The sequence below is a fragment of the Pseudovirgaria hyperparasitica genome, assembly GCF_010093815.1.
Source record: "Pseudovirgaria hyperparasitica strain CBS 121739 unplaced genomic scaffold EJ05scaffold_16, whole genome shotgun sequence".
In the NCBI taxonomy this organism is placed as follows: Eukaryota; Fungi; Ascomycota; class Dothideomycetes; order Acrospermales; family Acrospermaceae; genus Pseudovirgaria; species Pseudovirgaria hyperparasitica.
This window is the reverse complement of record NW_022985564.1, coordinates 644,794-663,843: the sequence shown is the minus strand read 5'-3', so window position 1 is coordinate 663,843 and position 19,050 is coordinate 644,794. Positions and strand designations below refer to the sequence as shown.

General features: G+C 48.1%; 7 protein-coding genes across 7 annotated transcripts; 5 read left to right on the top strand and 2 right to left on the bottom strand.

The window, feature by feature from the left end:
• Positions 1-861: 861 nt before the first annotated feature.
• EJ05DRAFT_145236 (uncharacterized protein) lies at positions 862-4,661 on the bottom strand. Its single transcript, XM_033739274.1, has 5 exons — positions 4,407-4,661; positions 3,707-4,353; positions 1,794-3,661; positions 1,297-1,743; positions 862-1,229 (listed from the first exon to the last, which is right to left on the bottom strand). The coding sequence occupies exons 1-5, from the start codon at positions 4,499-4,501 to the stop codon at positions 930-932; spliced, it is 3,357 nt and encodes a 1,118-aa protein (XP_033597021.1). The 5' UTR covers positions 4,502-4,661; the 3' UTR covers positions 862-929.
• Positions 4,662-4,700: 39 nt separating this feature from the next.
• On the top strand, positions 4,701-6,287 carry EJ05DRAFT_514031 (uncharacterized protein). Its single transcript, XM_033748491.1, has 4 exons — positions 4,701-4,799; positions 4,852-5,349; positions 5,398-5,654; positions 5,702-6,287. The coding sequence occupies exons 1-4, from the start codon at positions 4,793-4,795 to the stop codon at positions 5,975-5,977; spliced, it is 1,038 nt and encodes a 345-aa protein (XP_033597020.1). The 5' UTR covers positions 4,701-4,792; the 3' UTR covers positions 5,978-6,287.
• Positions 6,288-6,332: 45 nt separating this feature from the next.
• EJ05DRAFT_479538 (uncharacterized protein) lies at positions 6,333-8,058 on the top strand. The gene is made up of 2 exons (XM_033744691.1): positions 6,333-6,964; positions 7,162-8,058. Exons 1-2 carry the CDS (start codon positions 6,815-6,817, stop codon positions 7,888-7,890), a joined length of 879 nt encoding a protein of 292 aa, XP_033597019.1. The 5' UTR covers positions 6,333-6,814; the 3' UTR covers positions 7,891-8,058.
• A 154-nt stretch (positions 8,059-8,212) lies between these two features.
• Positions 8,213-10,473, top strand: EJ05DRAFT_145154 (uncharacterized protein). Its single transcript, XM_033739273.1, has 7 exons — positions 8,213-8,543; positions 8,601-8,785; positions 8,836-8,884; positions 8,938-9,030; positions 9,081-9,275; positions 9,326-9,696; positions 9,745-10,473. The coding sequence occupies exons 1-7, from the start codon at positions 8,535-8,537 to the stop codon at positions 10,259-10,261; spliced, it is 1,419 nt and encodes a 472-aa protein (XP_033597018.1). The 5' UTR covers positions 8,213-8,534; the 3' UTR covers positions 10,262-10,473.
• Positions 10,474-10,980: 507 nt separating this feature from the next.
• On the top strand, positions 10,981-11,928 carry EJ05DRAFT_145127 (S-adenosyl-L-methionine-dependent methyltransferase). The gene has a single exon (XM_033739272.1). The coding sequence runs from the start codon at positions 11,108-11,110 to the stop codon at positions 11,774-11,776; it is 669 nt and encodes a 222-aa protein (XP_033597017.1). The 5' UTR covers positions 10,981-11,107; the 3' UTR covers positions 11,777-11,928.
• A 3,476-nt stretch (positions 11,929-15,404) lies between these two features.
• Positions 15,405-17,443, top strand: EJ05DRAFT_520722 (permease of the major facilitator superfamily; the record flags this gene model as incomplete). The annotated part of the gene is made up of 4 exons (XM_033748747.1): positions 15,405-15,447; positions 15,729-16,272; positions 16,322-16,736; positions 16,791-17,443. The coding sequence occupies 4 exons, from the start codon at positions 15,405-15,407 to the stop codon at positions 17,388-17,390; spliced, it is 1,602 nt and encodes a 533-aa protein (XP_033597016.1). The 3' UTR covers positions 17,391-17,443.
• A 354-nt stretch (positions 17,444-17,797) lies between these two features.
• Positions 17,798-18,601, bottom strand: EJ05DRAFT_504098 (uncharacterized protein; the record flags this gene model as incomplete). Its single annotated transcript, XM_033747518.1, has 2 exons — positions 17,798-18,200; positions 18,252-18,601. The coding sequence occupies 2 exons, from the start codon at positions 18,599-18,601 to the stop codon at positions 17,798-17,800; spliced, it is 753 nt and encodes a 250-aa protein (XP_033597015.1).
• Positions 18,602-19,050: the final 449 nt, after the last annotated feature.

Genomic DNA, 19,050 nt, shown 5'->3' with positions numbered 1-19,050 from the left:
CCCCCCTCTTCCCTGGCCGTTCGTTTCAGAGATGCTCAGCTAGGCCGGGCCAGGCTAGGCCGGTGCAAACACACACACACACACACTTTGATATTCCCACCATCATCATCTATTCTCTCCTCTCTTATGTCCGAAACGAGCTACTTTGCTGATGTGTGTGCTTGGGTTGGGGGCTGGGTGGTTCACACGATGGCTTTTTTTAACATGTAAAGAAAAAGAAAAGAAAAAGAATCAACACTGCTACTACAGTATAATGGTGAGGTATTATTTCTTTACGTTTATATGGTTTGTTTTCATTTGAATCTATCCAAGATCACAATTCTGATGTCTTTGAAAAGAACTTCACTTTTCTATCCTTTGTCCTGTTCTGTCCTGTCCTGTCCTCGTCCTGTCCTCCAACGACCCGAAATTTGGGAAAAAAAGGGGTAAGTGACATTTTTTGGGGGCATATTTTCTTAATTCTCTCTATTCTGCTGAGGAGGGTTACTTTTACGGATCGTGGTGGTAATTTATTTTTCGTGTGGGTTTTCATGGATGGGAATGATGGAAGAGCTGGGAATGTGGATAGGTATGTATTGGCAGGGGCGGGAGGGGGGTTTAAGGTGTATCGAGTACGGCATGGTAATGTGGTCTGGTATGAGGATTGGCAGACTATCTCCAGTAGGCAAGACTGGAAGGTGATTGTGCAAAGGCAAGGACGCGCTATGCCGTGTTGCTGGGACAAATTGGGAGACGCAAGTTACGTAGTGAAGTGTGATACAATTTTCAAGCCAGACTTGGGGCGAGAAGGATGAGGAAGAAGGAGCTAGCAGGGTCTGCTAGATGCAAACGACCTGTTGCAATTATCTGTTTCTTCTTAGCAGCTGCTCATTGTATGTACTTTTGGTTGGTTTGGGGCGATGGGGCCTCGCGCATTTCGTCTGTCCTGCCTAATGCAGACGTCGCAGCGCTTCCACCATAGACCGAACTTCTTCGACGTTGGCCTCCAAGCCTTGTACGGCAGTCTCTTGGACTTCGGGGCTGCAGTCGAGGAAGCGCTCGATGAGGTCGCCGTCGACGAAGCGGAATGGTTCCTCGGTGTCGCGGACTTGTGTCCTGTAGGCGCGGAACTTGTTGAAGGGGACGTTGCCGGGTGTCTGAACGCATTCGGCGAGGTTGTTCTGGAGCGTGATGAGGAGATTCAGCTTCGATGGGTGGATGAGTGCGAAGAGGTAGATTGAGCCCTCGACCTGTCGTATGTCTTAGTGCGTTCGGATACGGATGGTGGCATGGGATTGTGTTATGCCTGGCACTTACCGTGGCTAGGAATGCTTTGGGGATCACGGGGGCTTCACCTGTCGTCGCAACATCGATCCTCCTTATCCTGTTGACTAGCTCACCGAGGAGGATCTCACTGGTCACGCGCAATCTCCGGCGATCGTCCGCAGTTGCACCATCCAAGTCTCGGTGGAGTACAATCAAGTTTCCCTCGGCGTCGCTCTCGAGATACACGTTTTCATCGACTTCGGCAACGGCTGTACCCCATGTGGTAGAGAAGTGGCGAGCGATCTCTGATAATGTGCAAGGTAGACCGAGATCTTTTTGTTTGAATTCGACAATCGTGATGCTCTTCATGAGATCCGCAATCGCTATGGTAGTGCCAGATACGTAAAGATCAATTGGTGCTGTAGAGCACCTGTAGCTTGCTTTCTTGACTAGTTGTGGTGTTCCTGGAGCTGAATATTCGAAAGCGAAGACAACGACCTGTGTCAAAAGTCAGTATGCTAAAGTTCTTCCAAGGAAATCGAACTTACAGTCTTGATCAGCGCCGCGACTATCTTTCCGTCAACCATGTCGAGACAGCGACAACCACCTTTCAAAGCGTGTTCCAGAACAACCTTTAGCCTTCGATCTTCTGTGACCTCAAGCACCAGGATCCTTCCCTGGGTAGCTTCAGCTCGCTCTTCGTCGAGATACGCCGTTCCCACAACAAAACGTTCAGCCGTCTGGCCAGCGCCATCATCCAACTCGCATCTCATGACACTCTCAATTAGCTCGTCAGGGTTTAAAGCGTATGCATCCAGCTTCTGGAACAAGATCTCATCTGCCAATTGAAAATGACTCTGTATAGATTCCACACCGTCTTTGAGATTTCGCTTGATCGTACCCATGCCAAAAGCCTTCAAGGAGGGAGAATATGCGATGCGGCGCACCGTCTCATTGATTTGCAACGTCTGTACATGTGTTGTTCGTTCATTATCGATTAGGCCTAATTTAAGTTCTTCTGGAGTTGCAATCGCGATAGCTTCCGGAAATGCCTCTGAGTCAAATGCGCATACTGAGGTGGCATTCTCAGCCGTCACTGCGGAGTACACCAACCTCCCTTCTGATGCGTATATCAGGCTGGGGTGGTCACAACTTGCGAAAACATTAAACAGTCCATCTCCCCGGGGTAACGGAGTGAAGTTGGCTTGTTGGGTACCAAGAACGATCGCTTTCCGGCCAGAGAGCTCATGGGTTTGGGGATTTACAGAGAAGGTGAGGACATTTCCATCAGCCATAGCCACGAATAGTGTCGGCGGTTGATTTGCGAACATCTGTGCGACGAGCAGCGCTCTGGGAACAGAGTCTTCAGCCACCGACACAGACTTGATGCTCTTCAGTGACGTGGTATCTAGCACGGCCACTCGAGCTCCTTGCCAGAATCCAACAAAGCACACACCACCATAGCAAGCAATACATGCTACCTGGTCATCCTCGGAGAAGGTCTGTTTCGCCTGCTCCTGTATCTCGTTTTTCAATTGCAGACTGACCAGTGCGATGCCGCCAAGAGCAACGATCAGACTTTCATCAGTTGCTGCGACAGCCGTGATCTTGGATGGAGATTTCCACTCAGACGTCACCATGCCACTATCCAGGTCTGTAATGCGTACAGCACTACTGGTCACCTGAAGCAAGCGCCCGTGGGGCAGATTACGGGCCAGAAGAGTGCTCTCCGACAGGACCAGGCCTTTAAATTCGTCTTTCTCTTCGGCTTCTCCGTCAGGACTGAAGTGAAAGATCCTAGTCTCATCGATGAATGCCACCAATATGGTATCAGCCTGTGGTGATTGTTGGTCTGATGACAAACTAAAAAGCCCGGATATATGGTCCATTTCGCCGACTACTCCAAGATATTCGAGACCTACACCACTCCTCACGCTTCGTAGACTTCCATCCTGATAAGCGCCGCTACCAGTGACAATACGAGCTTGTCCTGAAGAGTATTCGCTGCTTTGACCCTGTCCAGAACGATTGCCCATGTCCATAATCGTGAAGTCGAGGATGGGCGCTACATTAGCGAATGTCTGTATGATCTCAAGGTTCCGTTCCGAGATTTTGACGACTTGCGAATCGCCCTGGTGCGAGCCAACAAATAGGTTGCCGTCATCTAGATAGATCAAAACCGAAGCCCGGGAGATCTCTCCCAGATTGTCTAACCTCCAGTCCACGACTTCGTCGTCCTCGACGACAAGCATCAGCAAGTAAAGTTGCCCGTAATCGTCCGCAAGAACAAACCTCTGACTATCGATTTGCTCCCATGTTACAAATATCGTAGCTTCATCTAGAGCCTGCCTAGTCACCTCTTTTGTGTTGCCGCTGTAGTACATAATTGATGTTTCGCCTATAATTAGTAGTCCATCTGATACTGTCAGCTACTGACCCGCCTGAGCAGGAGTGGTCTTACAAGAGGGTGCCGCGACCGGTATAAGAAGACTGGCTCCCAATTCAAGTTCCTCATCAATACCTTCCACAATGTCTAGCTCGCCAGACCCAGTGTCCCCGTCGGGTATCGTAGGTGGGTACCGGATCTCTCGTAATTTCAGACGTACTTTTCCAAGTGTGTCTTCATATAGCAGTGCTATCGTCGGCTTATCGCTTTGCGACCGCGGATATAAGAAAGCTGATGATCGTACAAACATTTCGCTTATGCGATATTGTATAGGTTCTGACAAAGAGCCTAATTCGCCTGGTAGTCCTTTCTTTCTAACTTTCTGGACTATAGGTAAAACGGTCAAGATACCCTCAAAGATCTCCAAAGTCATGACTTTTAATGTTGGGTCTACCAAGCATCGTTCGCCTGTCTGCGACTCTCGTGCTGATCTGTCTGCTAGATCCACATAGCTCTTTTCTGTTTTCAGCTGTCTCGAGTCGGGATCCCATGACACTGTGAAGTACATATAGCGGTCCGTACCGATGAAGAGGTGGTCGGTGGGCGAGGACTCCGGGCGTATCTTCTGAAGTATAGTAACTTTGCCATAGAGAGCCTTGCTGTGTTGCAGTGAGAGAAGGCCATCTTGTGTGAGCGAATAGATCTCGATACGATTCGCCTTGCTATAGCCGGAAAGTCAGTGAGACCCCAAAATTTGACAGCAAGAATCTCTTACGCGACCACTAGGGACTCTTCCTCATGGCTGAGGAAGTTCAACTTCAACGCATGGCGAACACTGCTAGGCCGGTGTATCGGTGCAATGTACGCCATTGTGGAGAAGATTCAAGTTTACAGCTTTATAAGGCAAACATCTGGTAGCAAAAGGTTGAATTTACCCAGCGGGAGCAATATAAAGTCGTCTACTCGGGACCTTGAAGTCGTGGGGCAACAGAACTATACTATAGCTAAGCTACCCGCTCGGACTTTAGACGGTCGTCGCGCGACATGACGCGCGCTACTCCGCCCTTTATCCTCCTAATCGGCAGCCCCGCGCGCGGACCAGGAAGAGCTCTAAACTTTTTTGCGACTCAGCTATTGAGCTGACAACATAGCTTTGGAAATATGCCAGGTATGTTAAAAGAAAAGAAAATTGGATGCCACAAGCTCACAAAGATCAACAGGAGCGCCATCGGCAGACGATGATCCTGTCATCGCAGAGTATGATGTATTCATTACAAAAGAGATCAGTGAGCAACTGTATCTCTTGCAGTATCCCAATCGACATAAGGACCTTCCCTATAATGCCAACAATGACACGGAACCCTTGGAAATGCGTATCAAGCAGAAGGCAGGCTTTGTCGAGGTCGACGTACCCATCGAATTAAGCTCGAAATTTGACAAGACGAAGGGAGTGCGGTGGGGAGAGGCGTTGAAGCAGGCAAAGGATGAAGGCCAGAGCACATTCGGCGCCACCGCTGGGTTTGATCGTATGCCGATTCCTCGCGGGCTAGCTCGTACAACGACGAGTGCGGATCCAGAAGGCGACATTGAGCGCATGGTAGAACGTTTTCCAGAAGCCAATCGTGCCGGCCGCGTTTACAACAAGCATACTTTGGGGGGCCAGATACTGAAAGAGCAAGAGGGTAAGCCCATGTATATGCTCGGAGCATTTCGAGAAAGTAAGTCTTATTGACGCTTCTCTATATGAACTACTCTAACCACAGCAGATGAGCTTCACCTGTCAAAGCTTACTGGCGTTGTACAAATGCGTCCTCAATTCCACCATGTTGATGCTGCAAGCTATCTAGAGCAGTCTAATAGACGTCGAGAAGCAGCGGAGAACGCCAAAGCTGCCGAGCCACGATCTGTCCAAATGTCAATCAAATCTTTCGATGGAGACAACGTAGACATGGCTTCAACCAAGGAATACCTCAGGAAGGCCAAAGAGGACACATGGACACGACTGAAATATCATGATGAAGAGGTAAAATCATTGCACATATTAATCAATTTCTTTCTAACAGAATTTAGCATGGGGATGCATATCTTGAGTACTCAGAAAAGTTATTCCTTCACAAGGACGCCGATGGCCCGGACCATCCGAAACTGGTCTCCTCATTGAACAACGAACAGTACCTGGAAGCAATCAGTGCCCCACGTGTAGATCCCAGTGGTCGCACAAGAAAAAAGCCGTTGACAAAGAAGGAAATGCGAAACATTGATGACTCGGACGATTCCGACGGGAAGGAGAAGCCCCAAAAACCTGCGAAAGCTCAGGTACCCAGCGAAGTTGTACAGGTAGATTGAGGATGGATGTTTATGTCGGTGTGATAAGCATTTCAGCGGGACGTAGAATCGGAAAACGGTTGCATAGCAATGGCGTTATATTACATGATCACGGCTGGCAATCATGGCAATGCATTGTGAGATGAAAAATCAGGGTTCATGCGGAATCGACACTATGGATTCAAGAGTCTCGACTGTCCTGCGTATACTTTGCCGTTGATAGATCGAAGAAGTGACCTTGATATTTTCTCATTATTTAATTCCGGAAGAATGAAATGAGTGCCTCAGGCCTCAAATCCTCGGCAAACACGCCTATGTGGCACGTGCGGAGATTGTCGCTGTTCCCTCACCGCTGCAAATTCTTCGTTCGCTTTTCATCCTCCATCCTGACAACAACTCAAATGTAACAGTACTTGCTTCTGCTGAAGCATTTGAACAGAGACGTCTCCTTGGGATGAAGACATAATACCGCAGCGGTTCGGTCCGCTGTAACCTACCTATGCAGGCAGACGCATTTGCTGTGCCGCCTGTGGCAGGGTGACCTCGGCTTAAGGCCCAAGGAAGGACGATCGGGGGGTTTTGTCAGGCCTCGTATTACTCGTACCTCTCTTTGCCAACACCCGCCTGCCTCGACTCCAGTCATCTGAAGCAACGAAATGAGGGTACTGGCATCACTATTTGGAGCAGCCGTACGGCCAAGCACGCCGTTCGTGGCAAGTAAAGTCTCACAGAAGCCGTTCTCGACCTCACCGAGCCCACATGCCAATTGGGGCTTCATTGGACTCGGTCGTATGGGTAAATTGACGCGAATCATGTGACGCTCAAAAGAGCATTCGACTGATAAGCTCAGGATATCCTATGGCTAAGAACCTACGCGCAAAGCTCCCGAAGGATGACCACCTCTTCGTGCACGATATCAACGCCAAAGCAACAGCCGGCCTGTTGCAAGAAATTGGCAGTGAAGGTTTGACCGTCGCCAAGGATGTGAGAGAGGTTGCAGAGAAATCGGTATGTTACCTCAACCTCTTTTACTTCTATTTTATGATGAATGTGATTTTCCCAAGTACCATTAATGACTAAGTTGGGTTTGCTCACGCAATCCTGTCATGATTCTATTCTATCATATAGCCAATCCTCTGAACATTAACACACCCGATCTTCGTCTTGACAACTGCATAAGCGGACTCGTTCCTAACAAGTTTCAGGAAACTATCATCACAGCTCTACCAGAGCCAAGTCATGTGCTTGGCGTCTACAAGTCAATGCTGGAGCCTCCGACATTATTGAATGATGGTATCTCCAAAGGTCGCCTCTTCATCGACTGCTCAACGATAGATCCCATGACATCTGCAGAGGTCGCTCGAGCAGCCTTTCAACAAGGCAAGTTCATTGACGCACCTATGTCAGGCGGCGTTGTTGGTGCGCGCGCCGGCACACTTACCTTCATGATCGGAGCTCCGGACGAACTGGTCGAGCGTGCCACAGAGATCTTGTCCCTGATGGGAAAGAAGGTCCTCCACCTCGGACCGCCGACATCTGGTCTCAAGGGAAAGCTTGCCAACAATTATCTACTCGCGTTGAACAACATCGCGACTGCTGAGGCTATGCATATGGGTGTGAAGTGGGGACTTGATCCGAAGGCCTTAGCTGGCATGATTAACATTAGCACTGGTAGATGCTGGCCAAGTGAAGTCAATAATCCTGTTCCTGGCGTTATCGAAGGCTCTCCCGCGAGCAGGGGCTACGAGGGGGGATTTGGAGTGTCGCTGGCCAACAAAGACCTGAGACTGGCCTTGAAGGCTTGTGAAGAACATGAAGTTAAGACTGTTTTAGGAAAGGAAGCAGCCAAGGTCTATGATGCAGTACAGGCGGATTCGACTTGCGCAGGCAAAGACTTTTCTGTCGTCTATAGATATCTTGGAGGCAAAGAATGAAAGCAAAGGTGGCAGTGTTCATTGCCAATAGCGTGTATGTTCTGCCAGATTTCCGTGAGTGGCAATGTAAGCCTTGGTATGTATCAAATAGTCGAGTGGTTGAGAGGCCACTATGTGGCCGCATACCCATGTCTTGGTGTACTACATCAAACACGCCCGGACCATGACATTCCTGATTCATCAAAGACGAAACATGTCCTTTCAAAGTTAGAAGCTAGTGCTGCAGCGGCGACGATAGCGACAATCGATAGCGACATCCATCCATCAATCACAATGTCCACCGCGCCCCCCGCCGCTTGGCCACTTGGCAGCCATACGCCTTCCCGCAAGGAAAGCAATCTGGAACAGCTGGGCGGAACACGGATCTAATCAATTCACGCCTTCCTCCCTGGCTTCGTCCCGGACTACTTCTCTCACATCGTCGTCGCTCGTTTGTCTTGCGATTGCCAAACATCAACTTTCACTCGCTCTCCGTACACATTCACTTTGCTACAGACGGCAATATTGGAGTAAAATTAAGGTGATAATAGCACGTCACTCATTTATAGCAGGCCTCCCTCCTGGGAGCGGCGCTGGCGGCAGAATCGAAGCGACTCATAGTATCATAATCGGGTATTTCATCTTGCAATACGCTTGACTTAAGAATGTCTGCTGTAAGTTTCATGTCATCGACCACTATGACTACGTGAGCTGACATTCGTTTCAAACAGCTTCTGCGATTCGTTGCAGTCATTGCAGCGGCATTGGGCGTCGCCGATGCTGTCAGACCTGTCGAAGTTCGCCAGCAGGAGTTTGTCATCGCTTCCACGGGGTCGCGATTCATGCTTCTTGGTGTAGACTATCAGCCTGGTGGTCAGGCTGGATATAAGCCACAAGAAGGCTCAGATGCGCTCACGTGAGACCGTATCTTCTCCTTTCTTCCTCAGAATGTTCTAACCCTGTCAGTGATGGTGATGTGTGCTTGCGCGATGCGATTGTCATGCAGAATCTGGGTGTATGTTCAAACTGCTGGATTGAGCGATGAAAATGCTGATCATTGCGCTATAGGTCAACACTATCCGAGTGTACAATATCGACCCCTCATTAAACCACGACAAGTGCGCGAGTATCTTTAATGCAGCTGGTATATATATACTCATGGTACGAGTGAGTATAGCTTCGTGTTGCATACGACTGACACTGATATCTAGGATGTCAACTCCCCATTCGGCGGAGAGAGCATTGATCGTTCGAATCCTAGTAGCTCCTATCATGTCGGCTATCTCGAACGAGTATTCCGTGTCGTTGAAGCGTTCAAAGGCTTTCCGAACACCCTCGGCTTCTTCGCTGCGAACGAAGTCATGAATGACGTCGGGACATCCGCCGACAATCCGCCATATATACGGGTAAGCTTTGTATTCAATGGATGCGACGAACAATAAGTTGAAATTTGCAGGCCGTCCAACGTGACTTGAAGCAGTATATTGCCAATCATGCTGAAAGAACTATACCAGTCGGATACTCGGCTGCTGACGTCCGCGAGATCCTTCAGGACAGCTGGGAGTATCTGCAGTGCGCTATCGACGGTGACCAGAACGACCAAACCCGATCTGACTTTTTCGGTCTGAACTCCTATTCCTGGTGCGGAGGTGATGCAACTTTCGACACTTCTGGATACGACGATCTGGTCACGATGTTTTCGAATACGACGGTCCCAGTCTTCTTCTCGGAATATGGCTGCAATGAGGTCAAGCCCAGGGTGTTTGATGAAGTTCAAGCTCTATATGGTCCACAGATGACAGTTTTGAGCGGAGGTCTAGTATACGAGTGAGTCAGCCGAGCCCTTGACTAGATGGTTGACTAAACTTATTCTAGGTACTCGCAAGAAGAAGCGGACTATGGTCTTGTGGTGATCCACTCTGATCGCACTGTCAACCTCCGGACTGACTTCGACAATCTTGAATCTCAATACAGCCAGCTAAATATCACTTTGATAGAGTCTGCCAACGGTACTGCCACATCTCTTCAAGCTCCTACCTGCTCAGACGACTTGATCACGAATAGTGCGTTCAGCAAAAGCTTCGATATCCCATCACAACCAGACGGCGTTGCAGATATGATCCGGAATGGTGTTAGCAACCCACAAATAGGCAAACTGGTCGAGGTTACTGCAACATCGCTGCCGATGAAGGTTTACGGCACCAATGGCAACGAGGTTAACTTCCAGCTCAAGATTTTGTCCGACGAGAGTGCCAACACTCCTGGAAACAATGACGGCGGCTCAGATGCCAACACGGGTAACGGTGGTGACGAAGGAGGATCTGATAGACTCAGAATGACACCAGCAGTGTTACTCGGCACGATTTTGGCGGTGGTGCTTACGTTATTGTAGAGGTCATGGTCTATGTTGAGATACCCTGATGGTAAAGACATCGCATATACGAGCATCGTTAAAATTGTCTGATTCAAGTTTGAGACGAGTGGATCCAAATTTACCAAGTAAGCTTTATGTTAGAAATGACGTCATTGAAGTGAGTTTGTCCTATGAATAATATAGAGCTGGGCGATATGCCCGTCCCCGTTGTGCGCTCTTACTAGATTGTTGGCAGAAGAGGTTACATGAACACACATATACCTACGAAAAATTATCCCCCTGTTTCCAGCTCGGTAACGATCTAGGCTCAAATTAATGTTTATCCAGAACCCATGAACTGTCCGACGATCTGCGGGTATGATATTATATGTACAGGTACAAGAGACTAGAAAGGGAGGGCCCGTCTCAGTACTAATTAGATGCTATACGCAAATCTTCGTTCTAGAGTCCGGTCACAAAGATATGGCTCCATTCTGCCTGTGGTAAAAGCCACATCTGTAGGTTAGGCATATGTTGGTGCTTATCGGACGCAGGAGGTTGTACCGGGATCAGGTGGGTGACTACCCGTAAACCCCTGTTGCAGGGATAAGTAGGAATGGTTCGGAACATCTTTAAGCTCTAGTAAGATCTGATCCGATTGTTTTAGCGAGTTCTGACAAAGCGGGGTTGCGAGGTACCTAGTTGCGAGCCGTAGGATTTTAAGCACAACAGACAAGAGAGTGACCCAATGTGATATTAGCGAATCGAACTATCTCTGATGTCACTATTCGAGCATGTGCCATAAGACGTGCTAAATTTTGCCCGCCTCACAGAGCAATATTCAAGCTCCAATATAATAATTAATTCTCTTCAACGAAGGAAAAAATGTCACAATCATCGAAACCGCTTCCCGCGAATCTTCAAGAACATCTCGACCGCGCATACACCCTGGACGGAACCCCGGACGCCAACAACTCGTTCTACAACCAATGGGCTGACTCCTACGATGAGGACTTTGCATCCGTCTACGCCTCCCCTCGACGGGCTGTCGAGACTGTCATTGCCAACCTCCCTGCCGACCCACCTAGCCAACTGAAAATCCTCGATGCCGGCTGTGGAACAGGTCTTGTCGGCACCTGCCTAGCAGCATCACCATCTCTGCGCAACAAATTCTTACTTGACGGCATAGACCTCAGCCCAGGTATGCTAGCCGCAGCAGCTCGCAAGACAGGCATCTATCAAGACCTAGCAATCGCAGATCTAAATGCGAGGATTCCAAAGCCGGACGAGAGCTACGATGTTGTGCTTTGCGTGGGCACGCTTACGAAGGCGCATGTTGGACCGGGGGTTTTGGCAGAGTTTGTGAGGTTGGCTGTCAAGGGTGGATTGGTTGTTGTGACGGTGCATGGGGAGGTGTTTGAGAGTGGGGGGTATAGGGCTGAGGTTGAGAGGTTGAGGGCGGAAGGGGTGGTACAGGTTGTGAGTTTGGATGATTTTGGAATACTTAATTGGGCGGAGGAGGGGGGAAGGATGGTTGTGTTGAGGAGGGTTTAGGGTGGGTGTTGTTGGTACTGTGATTCAGTGGTAGTGTTGCTGGGCTTGTGGAATGTACTTGAGCTCTGCATATATGTTATCATCTTGTCAGAACGGAAATACGTGCATGTCTTACATGGAGCATTTAATTATAACAGAAGCAAGTCCATCACAGTCCAGGTTTTCTCCCTAATCCTACCCACCAATTGCCTATCATAGTCGTAGAACGCTCGCAAATTTCTCGACCTAACCAGTGATGCAAAATACAGCCCCTGTCATCGCCATCTATGCTAGCGACATTTTATCAGGTGCAGTCGTATCATTACTCATCATAAATGCTGCGACTTGCTTACGCAATGCCATATCTATTCCGGAGTCGATGCTACGACTCTTGTCAAGTAGTGGCGGTGAAGCGATCATATGTAAAGGCCCCCCTTCTAGGTCTACCTTCTACCAAAGAGACAACTTTGCAATTTGGATAGGTGACGAGCATGATGTATGAGATAGAAAGTGACTTAGGGTGAAAAGGGGGCGAGTATCCGATAGATATGGAGACGTTTTGACTCCCGCCGAACTCATACTGCCTTCGAATGCAGCAATCAATGTTTTGCTATGGAAGTAGCGACTTCAGTACAGCTTGGTCCAAGATTCTCATTGGAGCTATTGTTGATCATTAGACTATGAAAGAGGAAATACGAAGACGTTTCGTGATGTGGAAGAGATGGAGTCGAGATGTGATTTCGACGTACGAATTCTAGCTGATGAGAACGGTCACTGTGAAGAGGAGCAACAGAGTTTCGTGCTCGATTACACTAGCTGAAGGGTGTTCGTGACAGAGCACATGTCTGGAGCTAAGCAGCTCTTTTTCTAACGGGCAATACAAGACAGACCTGGGAGCCGCAGTCCCAGAATTGTTGGTGCACGCGGTATTATGGTTGCAGATACAGAAGCTATGTCTATGAGGCTCACACGGAATTACGAGCAAGTGAGACGACTAAGCTTATTTTATTTAAAGAACTATATAGTAGGTAGTCCAGAGCGAGACTTCTGTTGACGTTGTTTGGAATTATGACGATCATTGACGAAGTTACTCTCAGTTTTTAGCTCCAAGTGATGTCGACCGTATCTGACAAGCAGACCTCCAGTGCGTCTACAACAGTATTCTGAGTCACTTCCACCATTATGCTAAGATACTAGTGCCTCATGCAGCAGACTATGATCAATGTTCTAACAAACTCATGTATGATAAGTCCCGTAAGCCCCTGAAGTTGGAGTGGTGATATTATATTACTTGTGTAATAATGATGGGAGATATCGATGTTTTTAAGCACCTTTAGCCGGTGAACCTCATTCTCTTGATATTTTAAACCAAGTCAACGTCTTCTGAGCCTCCTGGTGCCTGTAAAAGAAGTCATTCTAAGAATATGTTTATTGTATTAGAATCGCCATAGACGGACTTCATTGAATAGTTGGGCAGCTAGTACAAGGCCTATTTACTCCAGTAGAGCTTCTTCGTGACACATGAATATACATGGTCTCCACACCTACGTCTAGTTACGTATTATGAATATCTCATCATCCAATGGATGGCACTAGCAAGCCCAGTTGATACCAGGAGTGCCCAGAAACCTCAGAAAGAACTATATAAAGCTGCGTTGCGCCTGTATTAGATAAATTAATTACCCTTCGAACATCCATGAAGAATGTCGGTATCAAGGTAACAAAGGACGCTGCGTTCTTTGAAGAGACTGTCTTTGGAGAGACTGTGAATGACCATCTCGAGCACACACTCATAATCCCACATGGGATACACTGCAATCATGGCTTGTTTGGGCGCGGGATACTTGTCGACCCAGATGATGAGATGTCAGCTGTCATTTAAGACAGATGTATAGGCTATATTCCACCAGTCATAAGAAATTATATATCGCATGGACCAGGCACCCATCGTGGATATGCCTCATACGTATATATAGCCATCTGTAGTTATTGATGACGAGGACAAGCCGCTTCAGCACAAGCAAATTGAAGAGACACAAGGGCACATACGCGGTCAAACTCAAACTCAAACACGACACAGACACAGACACATATGAAACAGATCCTATTCAACATAGTGCCACCTGACGGCCAAATACTATCTGAATTTTACTCCTCTATACTCGTCTTTACTCTATAATATACCTAACTCCATTTTTAGACTCTAAACCTCAGCATCTGCTCCCAACAGACATATCACTCACTCCATCCGGCCAGGGCAATGTGTACTCACTGCATAGTATGTATGTGCTTCGAAACTTTAGTTCGAGGTATTTTAGTGTCATCTATTTATAGAAAATAAGTCTATGAGCCCTCCCTGTGTGAGTATTGATCACAAAATCCACTTCAGAGACCTCTGCAGTCAGAAGGTGGTATATATCGCTCAAAATTGACGAAACCCGAGTATTAGGATGGAAAATGACTCAGAAGCCATTCTAAAATTATATATCGACACCATGACCTCTTGCAAGGTGACATAATACGTGTGCATAACTTGAAACGAGGGGAGCGATATATTACATCATACGGGGATTCCAGTAACCCTTTACACACAGGACTCGTTGACTTTCTAGTAGACAGTATTTTATTCCCTATTATGTGTTCTGAGTATTGCAGTTAAAGTGTGAATAGTCATATAAGATCACTAGCCCCTACTGGCCCCACTGTGGCATACCATGGTAGGTCATGGCACGTGCCGTGCCGTACCGTATGAAATATCTCTTGACGATCGTGTCAAGAAAGGCTTTTACTCCTATTACGTAGCCATGGAGCCGTGCTGTGAAATATGCCTCCATCATTTCTGTATATGGAGCTAGCAGAAATAGACTTTATACATTATTATCTAATAGCAAATCCTCCAACACGCACGAGGATTGCACCATTCGCTTACTTCGATGCTAGCTCGAAGCTACTCTGGCTTTGAAACATGCATAGGCCACAATCACGAAAGTTCTTGACAAACGATGACCAAGAAATACCGCTTGGTAAACAAAAATGGTAAAGACGTCTTCGAACTATGGCACGCTATAAGAGTGGTGGACATAGACGGCGCAAGTAAGGATCGTCCCGTGCCTGCTACACGTTCACTAGTTTGTGTAGTGTAACGGCTTCTAGATTAGCCAACTCTGGTGGTATGGAGTACCATGAGATACAGGGTAGTATTTCTTAGCATGGATTGGGAAGGCTCCATCTACTTAATCTAAAAATTTGTTCCAGGCTTCTTATCTGATCAGGCCATTAGTATCGTTAATTACCCACGATCTTACTGAATGCATAGGGTCATCTACATAGTATATATAAGGACCGATTTGCCAGCCAAGATCTGCCACGCTAACTAACGTGGATGGCCCTGCATAGCATAGTCAGTGTACGGCCAAATTTGGCCGTGGCACTCATCCATCCATGCAGGTACTTGGATGAGGCACCTTATCTGCGTGAACCGATTTCCAGCCCTTCTCCGTCACGGGTCGTGTCAAGTACGCAGTAGAGTTATTAGCTTCAAGGGTGCAGCGCGATTTATCATGTTGTCGGTGTGGGTTGGCCAACCATTGTGTCAGTAACCGTCGGTTGGAATGATTTCCCTTTTAGTGTGTTTTCAGAGTCGAATCTTATGCCGAGCCGAGGTCACTACCTCAAGTCCTCTCTACTCTATGGTATAATAACTCTATGAATATCAAGGCGTAAGTGATAAAATATTCATATACGTACTTGTAAAGGATCGATTATTATGCTCAACTATATTTAAGTGCTATCCATAGCCACTCAGTAGTGTGCAACAACCTGATACAGCCTTTCATTGCCAGAAACAACGCATTCACTTGCCCCTCCTTGTATACATGCAAGATGGCGACAGAAACTGTACCAGAAACCCTCTCTACCCAGGAAAAATACGAGGAAGATCGATCAACGTTGGCCTCTGACAAGACACTGGAAGAATGTCCATCACTCAGCAGTGCATCGACGCCCCCTGAAGAGCCAACGTACCCAACCGGCACCAAATTCTGGTTCATAACAATCACACTCTGGGTCATACTCATTCTAGGTGGTCTCGACGCTAACATCGTCGCCACTGCCGTACCCAGCATCACCGACGAATTCAAGACCGTGACGGACGTGGGCTGGTACTCATCCGCCTTCAGGCTCTGCTCGTGCGCATTCCAATTCGGGTTTGCGAAGGCATATCGACTGTTTCCGATCAAAGGGGTGTTGATATTCAACAACATTATCTTCCTGATCGGGGCGATGACCTGCGCTTTGGCACCTTCGTCGATTGTATTTATCCTCGGACGGGCCCTGTCAGGGGTTGGATTTGCGGGCGAAATGTCGGGTTGCTTTGCAGTCTTGGTGCATATTGTACCGCTGCATAGGAGGCCATTGTTTGCTGGCTTGATGGCGGCCATGGAGTCATGTGCTATAATAAGTGCGCCGATTATTGGGGGGGCATTGACGCAGTCCGTGGGGTGGAGATGGTGTTTCTGGTAGGTGTGAACTTTTGCAGAAGAGATAAGTAATGCTGACATTTCCTAGGATATCACTGCCCATTGGCGGCATAGCACTTATGCTTCTCGTCTTCATCTTCTCAGACCCTAGAACGTGCGTTGAAGATAATCTCACGCTGGCAGAGAAGATCAAAGAGCTGGATCTCGTCAGTAACTGTCTCCTAATTCCTTGCTTGACAACTCTTTTTGTCACTCTGTCTTGGGCAGGAGTGAAGTATCCGTGGTCGGATGGGAGAGTGATAGGGCTCTTCGTCGTATCCGTCGTTCTGCTCACAGCTTTCCTATACAACCAATACCGCCGCGGAGACTCTGCCGTCCTTCCCTTCCGAATCATCAAGAACCGCACCGTAATGGCGGGATTCTTCTTCACAATGTGCACAAACTCCATGACTAATGTCCTGGAATGGTACCTTCCAATATACTATCAGATTGTACAGAATAAGGTCCGGCTCAATTCCCGTCCCTTGTGTACGTCTATCTGCTTACATATACAACAGTCTCCAGCCAGCAGCGGCTACCTCATGGCCCCCATCCTTGCCGGCATGCTGATAGGCCTCGTTCTGCAAGGTATCGGCACCACAACATTCGGCTACTGGTCACCCTTCATGATCTTCGCCTCCATCCTCATGCCCATCGCCGCAGGCCTCATCACCACCTACGACCTTAACACCTCCTTCGCTAAATTCATCATATACCCAGGCCTGCTCGGCTTCAGTGGCGGGATTGGGTTCCAAGGGCCCCAAGCAGCCGTCCAGGTCATGCTCAGTGCAGCCGACATCAATCTAGGCATTGGCATCATTTTGTTCGGGCAGAGCATCGGGCCAGCCGTGTTCATTGCGATTGCACAAGTCATTTTTTCAAATGAGCTTACCCGTAGGCTGCAGGATGTTGTGCCTGGGTTGACGCCGGCATATATCGCGCAGACAGGGCTGAATGGGATCATGGATGGGGTGGCTCCTGAAAGACTTGTAGAGGTATTGGAGGGAGTGAGTAAGAGCTTGACTACGACGTGGTCTCTGGCTATTGCACTTGGATGTGCCACTATGGTGGGAAGTCTACTTATACCATGGCGGTCTGTGAGAGAGAAGAAACAGTGATGCCGTTGACCAGTGATCAATCCAGAGTAAGCGCTGTTTATTTTGATGAGAAGAAGAATTTACTTTTTTACCACAAATGCCTTTCGATAACTGCTTTTCCATAACTGTCTCATTCATCCATCATCTCAGTATACTTGAGCAAATTGGTTCTAATAGACATGTATAATGAAATTTATCAAGATAGACCTAGATATTGAATTTAGACCCTTCTCCCATGAAGCTAGTGCTGGTGTGTTATATAGTACGAATTACTAGCTTATGTTCTATATTTAGATCTTATTCTAGATCCATTATGCTTTCAACTTGCAATATATACAGTCAGAAGAAAATGAATGGAAAACCAAAAGTTGACCTCCGAAAGGCGGTCAGGCCTATACTATAAACACAACTGTTGGTATTTATCATACCTACCGACCTGCCGGACAAGATACCTCCTTATAAGGCGCCGCAACACGCTCATTTACCAAACTGACCGAATCGATCAGTATCTGCGAATTCGAATATGCACTCTGCGGGCGGTGGTCCTCCCACTTGATTTTAAATACCGGATTCTGTGACGCAGGCACAATCCCCGTCACAGTGAATGGCAGATACGGAACACTGCGCGCCGTAATGGGCGCGCGTGCAATCTGCACATCATCCAGGTAGACAGCCACGTACGCCGGGTTAGCCGCGTTATAGTACGCATCCAGGACATATGGCCGGTAATAGAAGGTGAAGGTGTATGAATTTGTGGTGTCGAGTTTCGAGAGCGTTTGGAAGACGGAGACTTCGGACGCAGAGGTGGGAGAGGAAGGGCTTTGGAGGAGACTGCTAGAGTATTAGCGGCGCGGATACAGATGAGGAGAAAGAGTGACATACGCAAAGGCTTTGCCCTCGCGTGCGAAGGATGCGAGACTGTAGAACACAGCAAAGCTGTTGGCGCGGGACCATGGTGGGCTGTTCGTGGAGCTTACAAAGCCTTCGAAGCCGCCTTGAACAACAGCATTGGTAGCGACTGGGATCACATCAATTAGAGTGCAGCCGGCTGGGAGTGCAGGAGTTGGTGTCGCGCTCGGAGTAGGAGTTTCGCTTGACGAGGACTCAACTGGGGTTTCTGGGGTAGGTGTTGGCGTCTCTGTGGGAGACTGCGGCGTCGGAGTTGGAGTCTCAGAAGTAGGCTCTGGAGTAGAGATTGGTGTCTCTGAAGATGATTCGGGTGTACTAGACATGGAACTATCAGGAGAGGGGGATGAGGAAAGAACGTCGCTGGAGGTTGTTGACAACCCGGACGGTGATTGGGTAGGAGTTGACAAGACATCGGAAGAAGTTAAGAAAGGAGTCGAAGACGACGAGACGACGGAAACAGACGACGAAGACAGTAGAGGCGTAGAGACTGATAACGAGATTCTATAAGCTGTTAGCTTATATTCCACATTTAGCACACGACTAGTCGGATGTAAACATGCCCTGAAGAGGAGCTCGACAGACTCGAAGAAGACACAACAGGGCTGGGAGTCGAAATCGCCAGAGACGTAGTTGATACTCCACGCGATATCGTAATCACCGTCGAAGAAGTTCTATAACAGGACTTGGAAGCGGTACTAGGAAACGAGCAATTTATATCAAAGAATCGGTGGGAGCTCCCCCTGGCGGCATGAAAGTTCTCTACCAGACCAGA

Excerpts from the sequence above, each read along its gene's own strand:
- EJ05DRAFT_145236 (XM_033739274.1), bottom strand. The coding sequence starts at position 4,501 with ATGGCGTACATTGCACCGATACACCGGCCTAGCAGTGTTCGCCATGCG. Across the intron at positions 4,354-4,406 it reads GAAGAGTCCCTAGTGGTCGC|CAAGGCGAATCGTATCGAGA; the intron begins GTAAGAGATTCT and ends TTCCGGCTATAG. Across the intron at positions 3,662-3,706 it reads ACCGGTCGCGGCACCCTCTT|ATGGACTACTAATTATAGGC; the intron begins GTAAGACCACTC and ends TGACAGTATCAG.
- EJ05DRAFT_514031 (XM_033748491.1), top strand. Across the intron at positions 5,350-5,397 it reads GCTCGGAGCATTTCGAGAAA|ATGAGCTTCACCTGTCAAAG; the intron begins GTAAGTCTTATT and ends TAACCACAGCAG. Across the intron at positions 5,655-5,701 it reads TGAAATATCATGATGAAGAG|CATGGGGATGCATATCTTGA; the intron begins GTAAAATCATTG and ends AACAGAATTTAG.
- EJ05DRAFT_479538 (XM_033744691.1), top strand. The coding sequence starts at position 6,815 with ATGGCTAAGAACCTACGCGCAAAGCTCCCGAAGGATGACCACCTCTTC. Across the intron at positions 6,965-7,161 it reads GAGAGGTTGCAGAGAAATCG|GAAACTATCATCACAGCTCT; the intron begins GTATGTTACCTC and ends AACAAGTTTCAG.
- EJ05DRAFT_145154 (XM_033739273.1), top strand. Across the intron at positions 8,885-8,937 it reads TTGTCATGCAGAATCTGGGT|GTCAACACTATCCGAGTGTA; the intron begins GTATGTTCAAAC and ends ATTGCGCTATAG. Across the intron at positions 9,276-9,325 it reads ACAATCCGCCATATATACGG|GCCGTCCAACGTGACTTGAA; the intron begins GTAAGCTTTGTA and ends TGAAATTTGCAG.
- EJ05DRAFT_145127 (XM_033739272.1), top strand. The coding sequence starts at position 11,108 with ATGTCACAATCATCGAAACCGCTTCCCGCGAATCTTCAAGAACATCTC.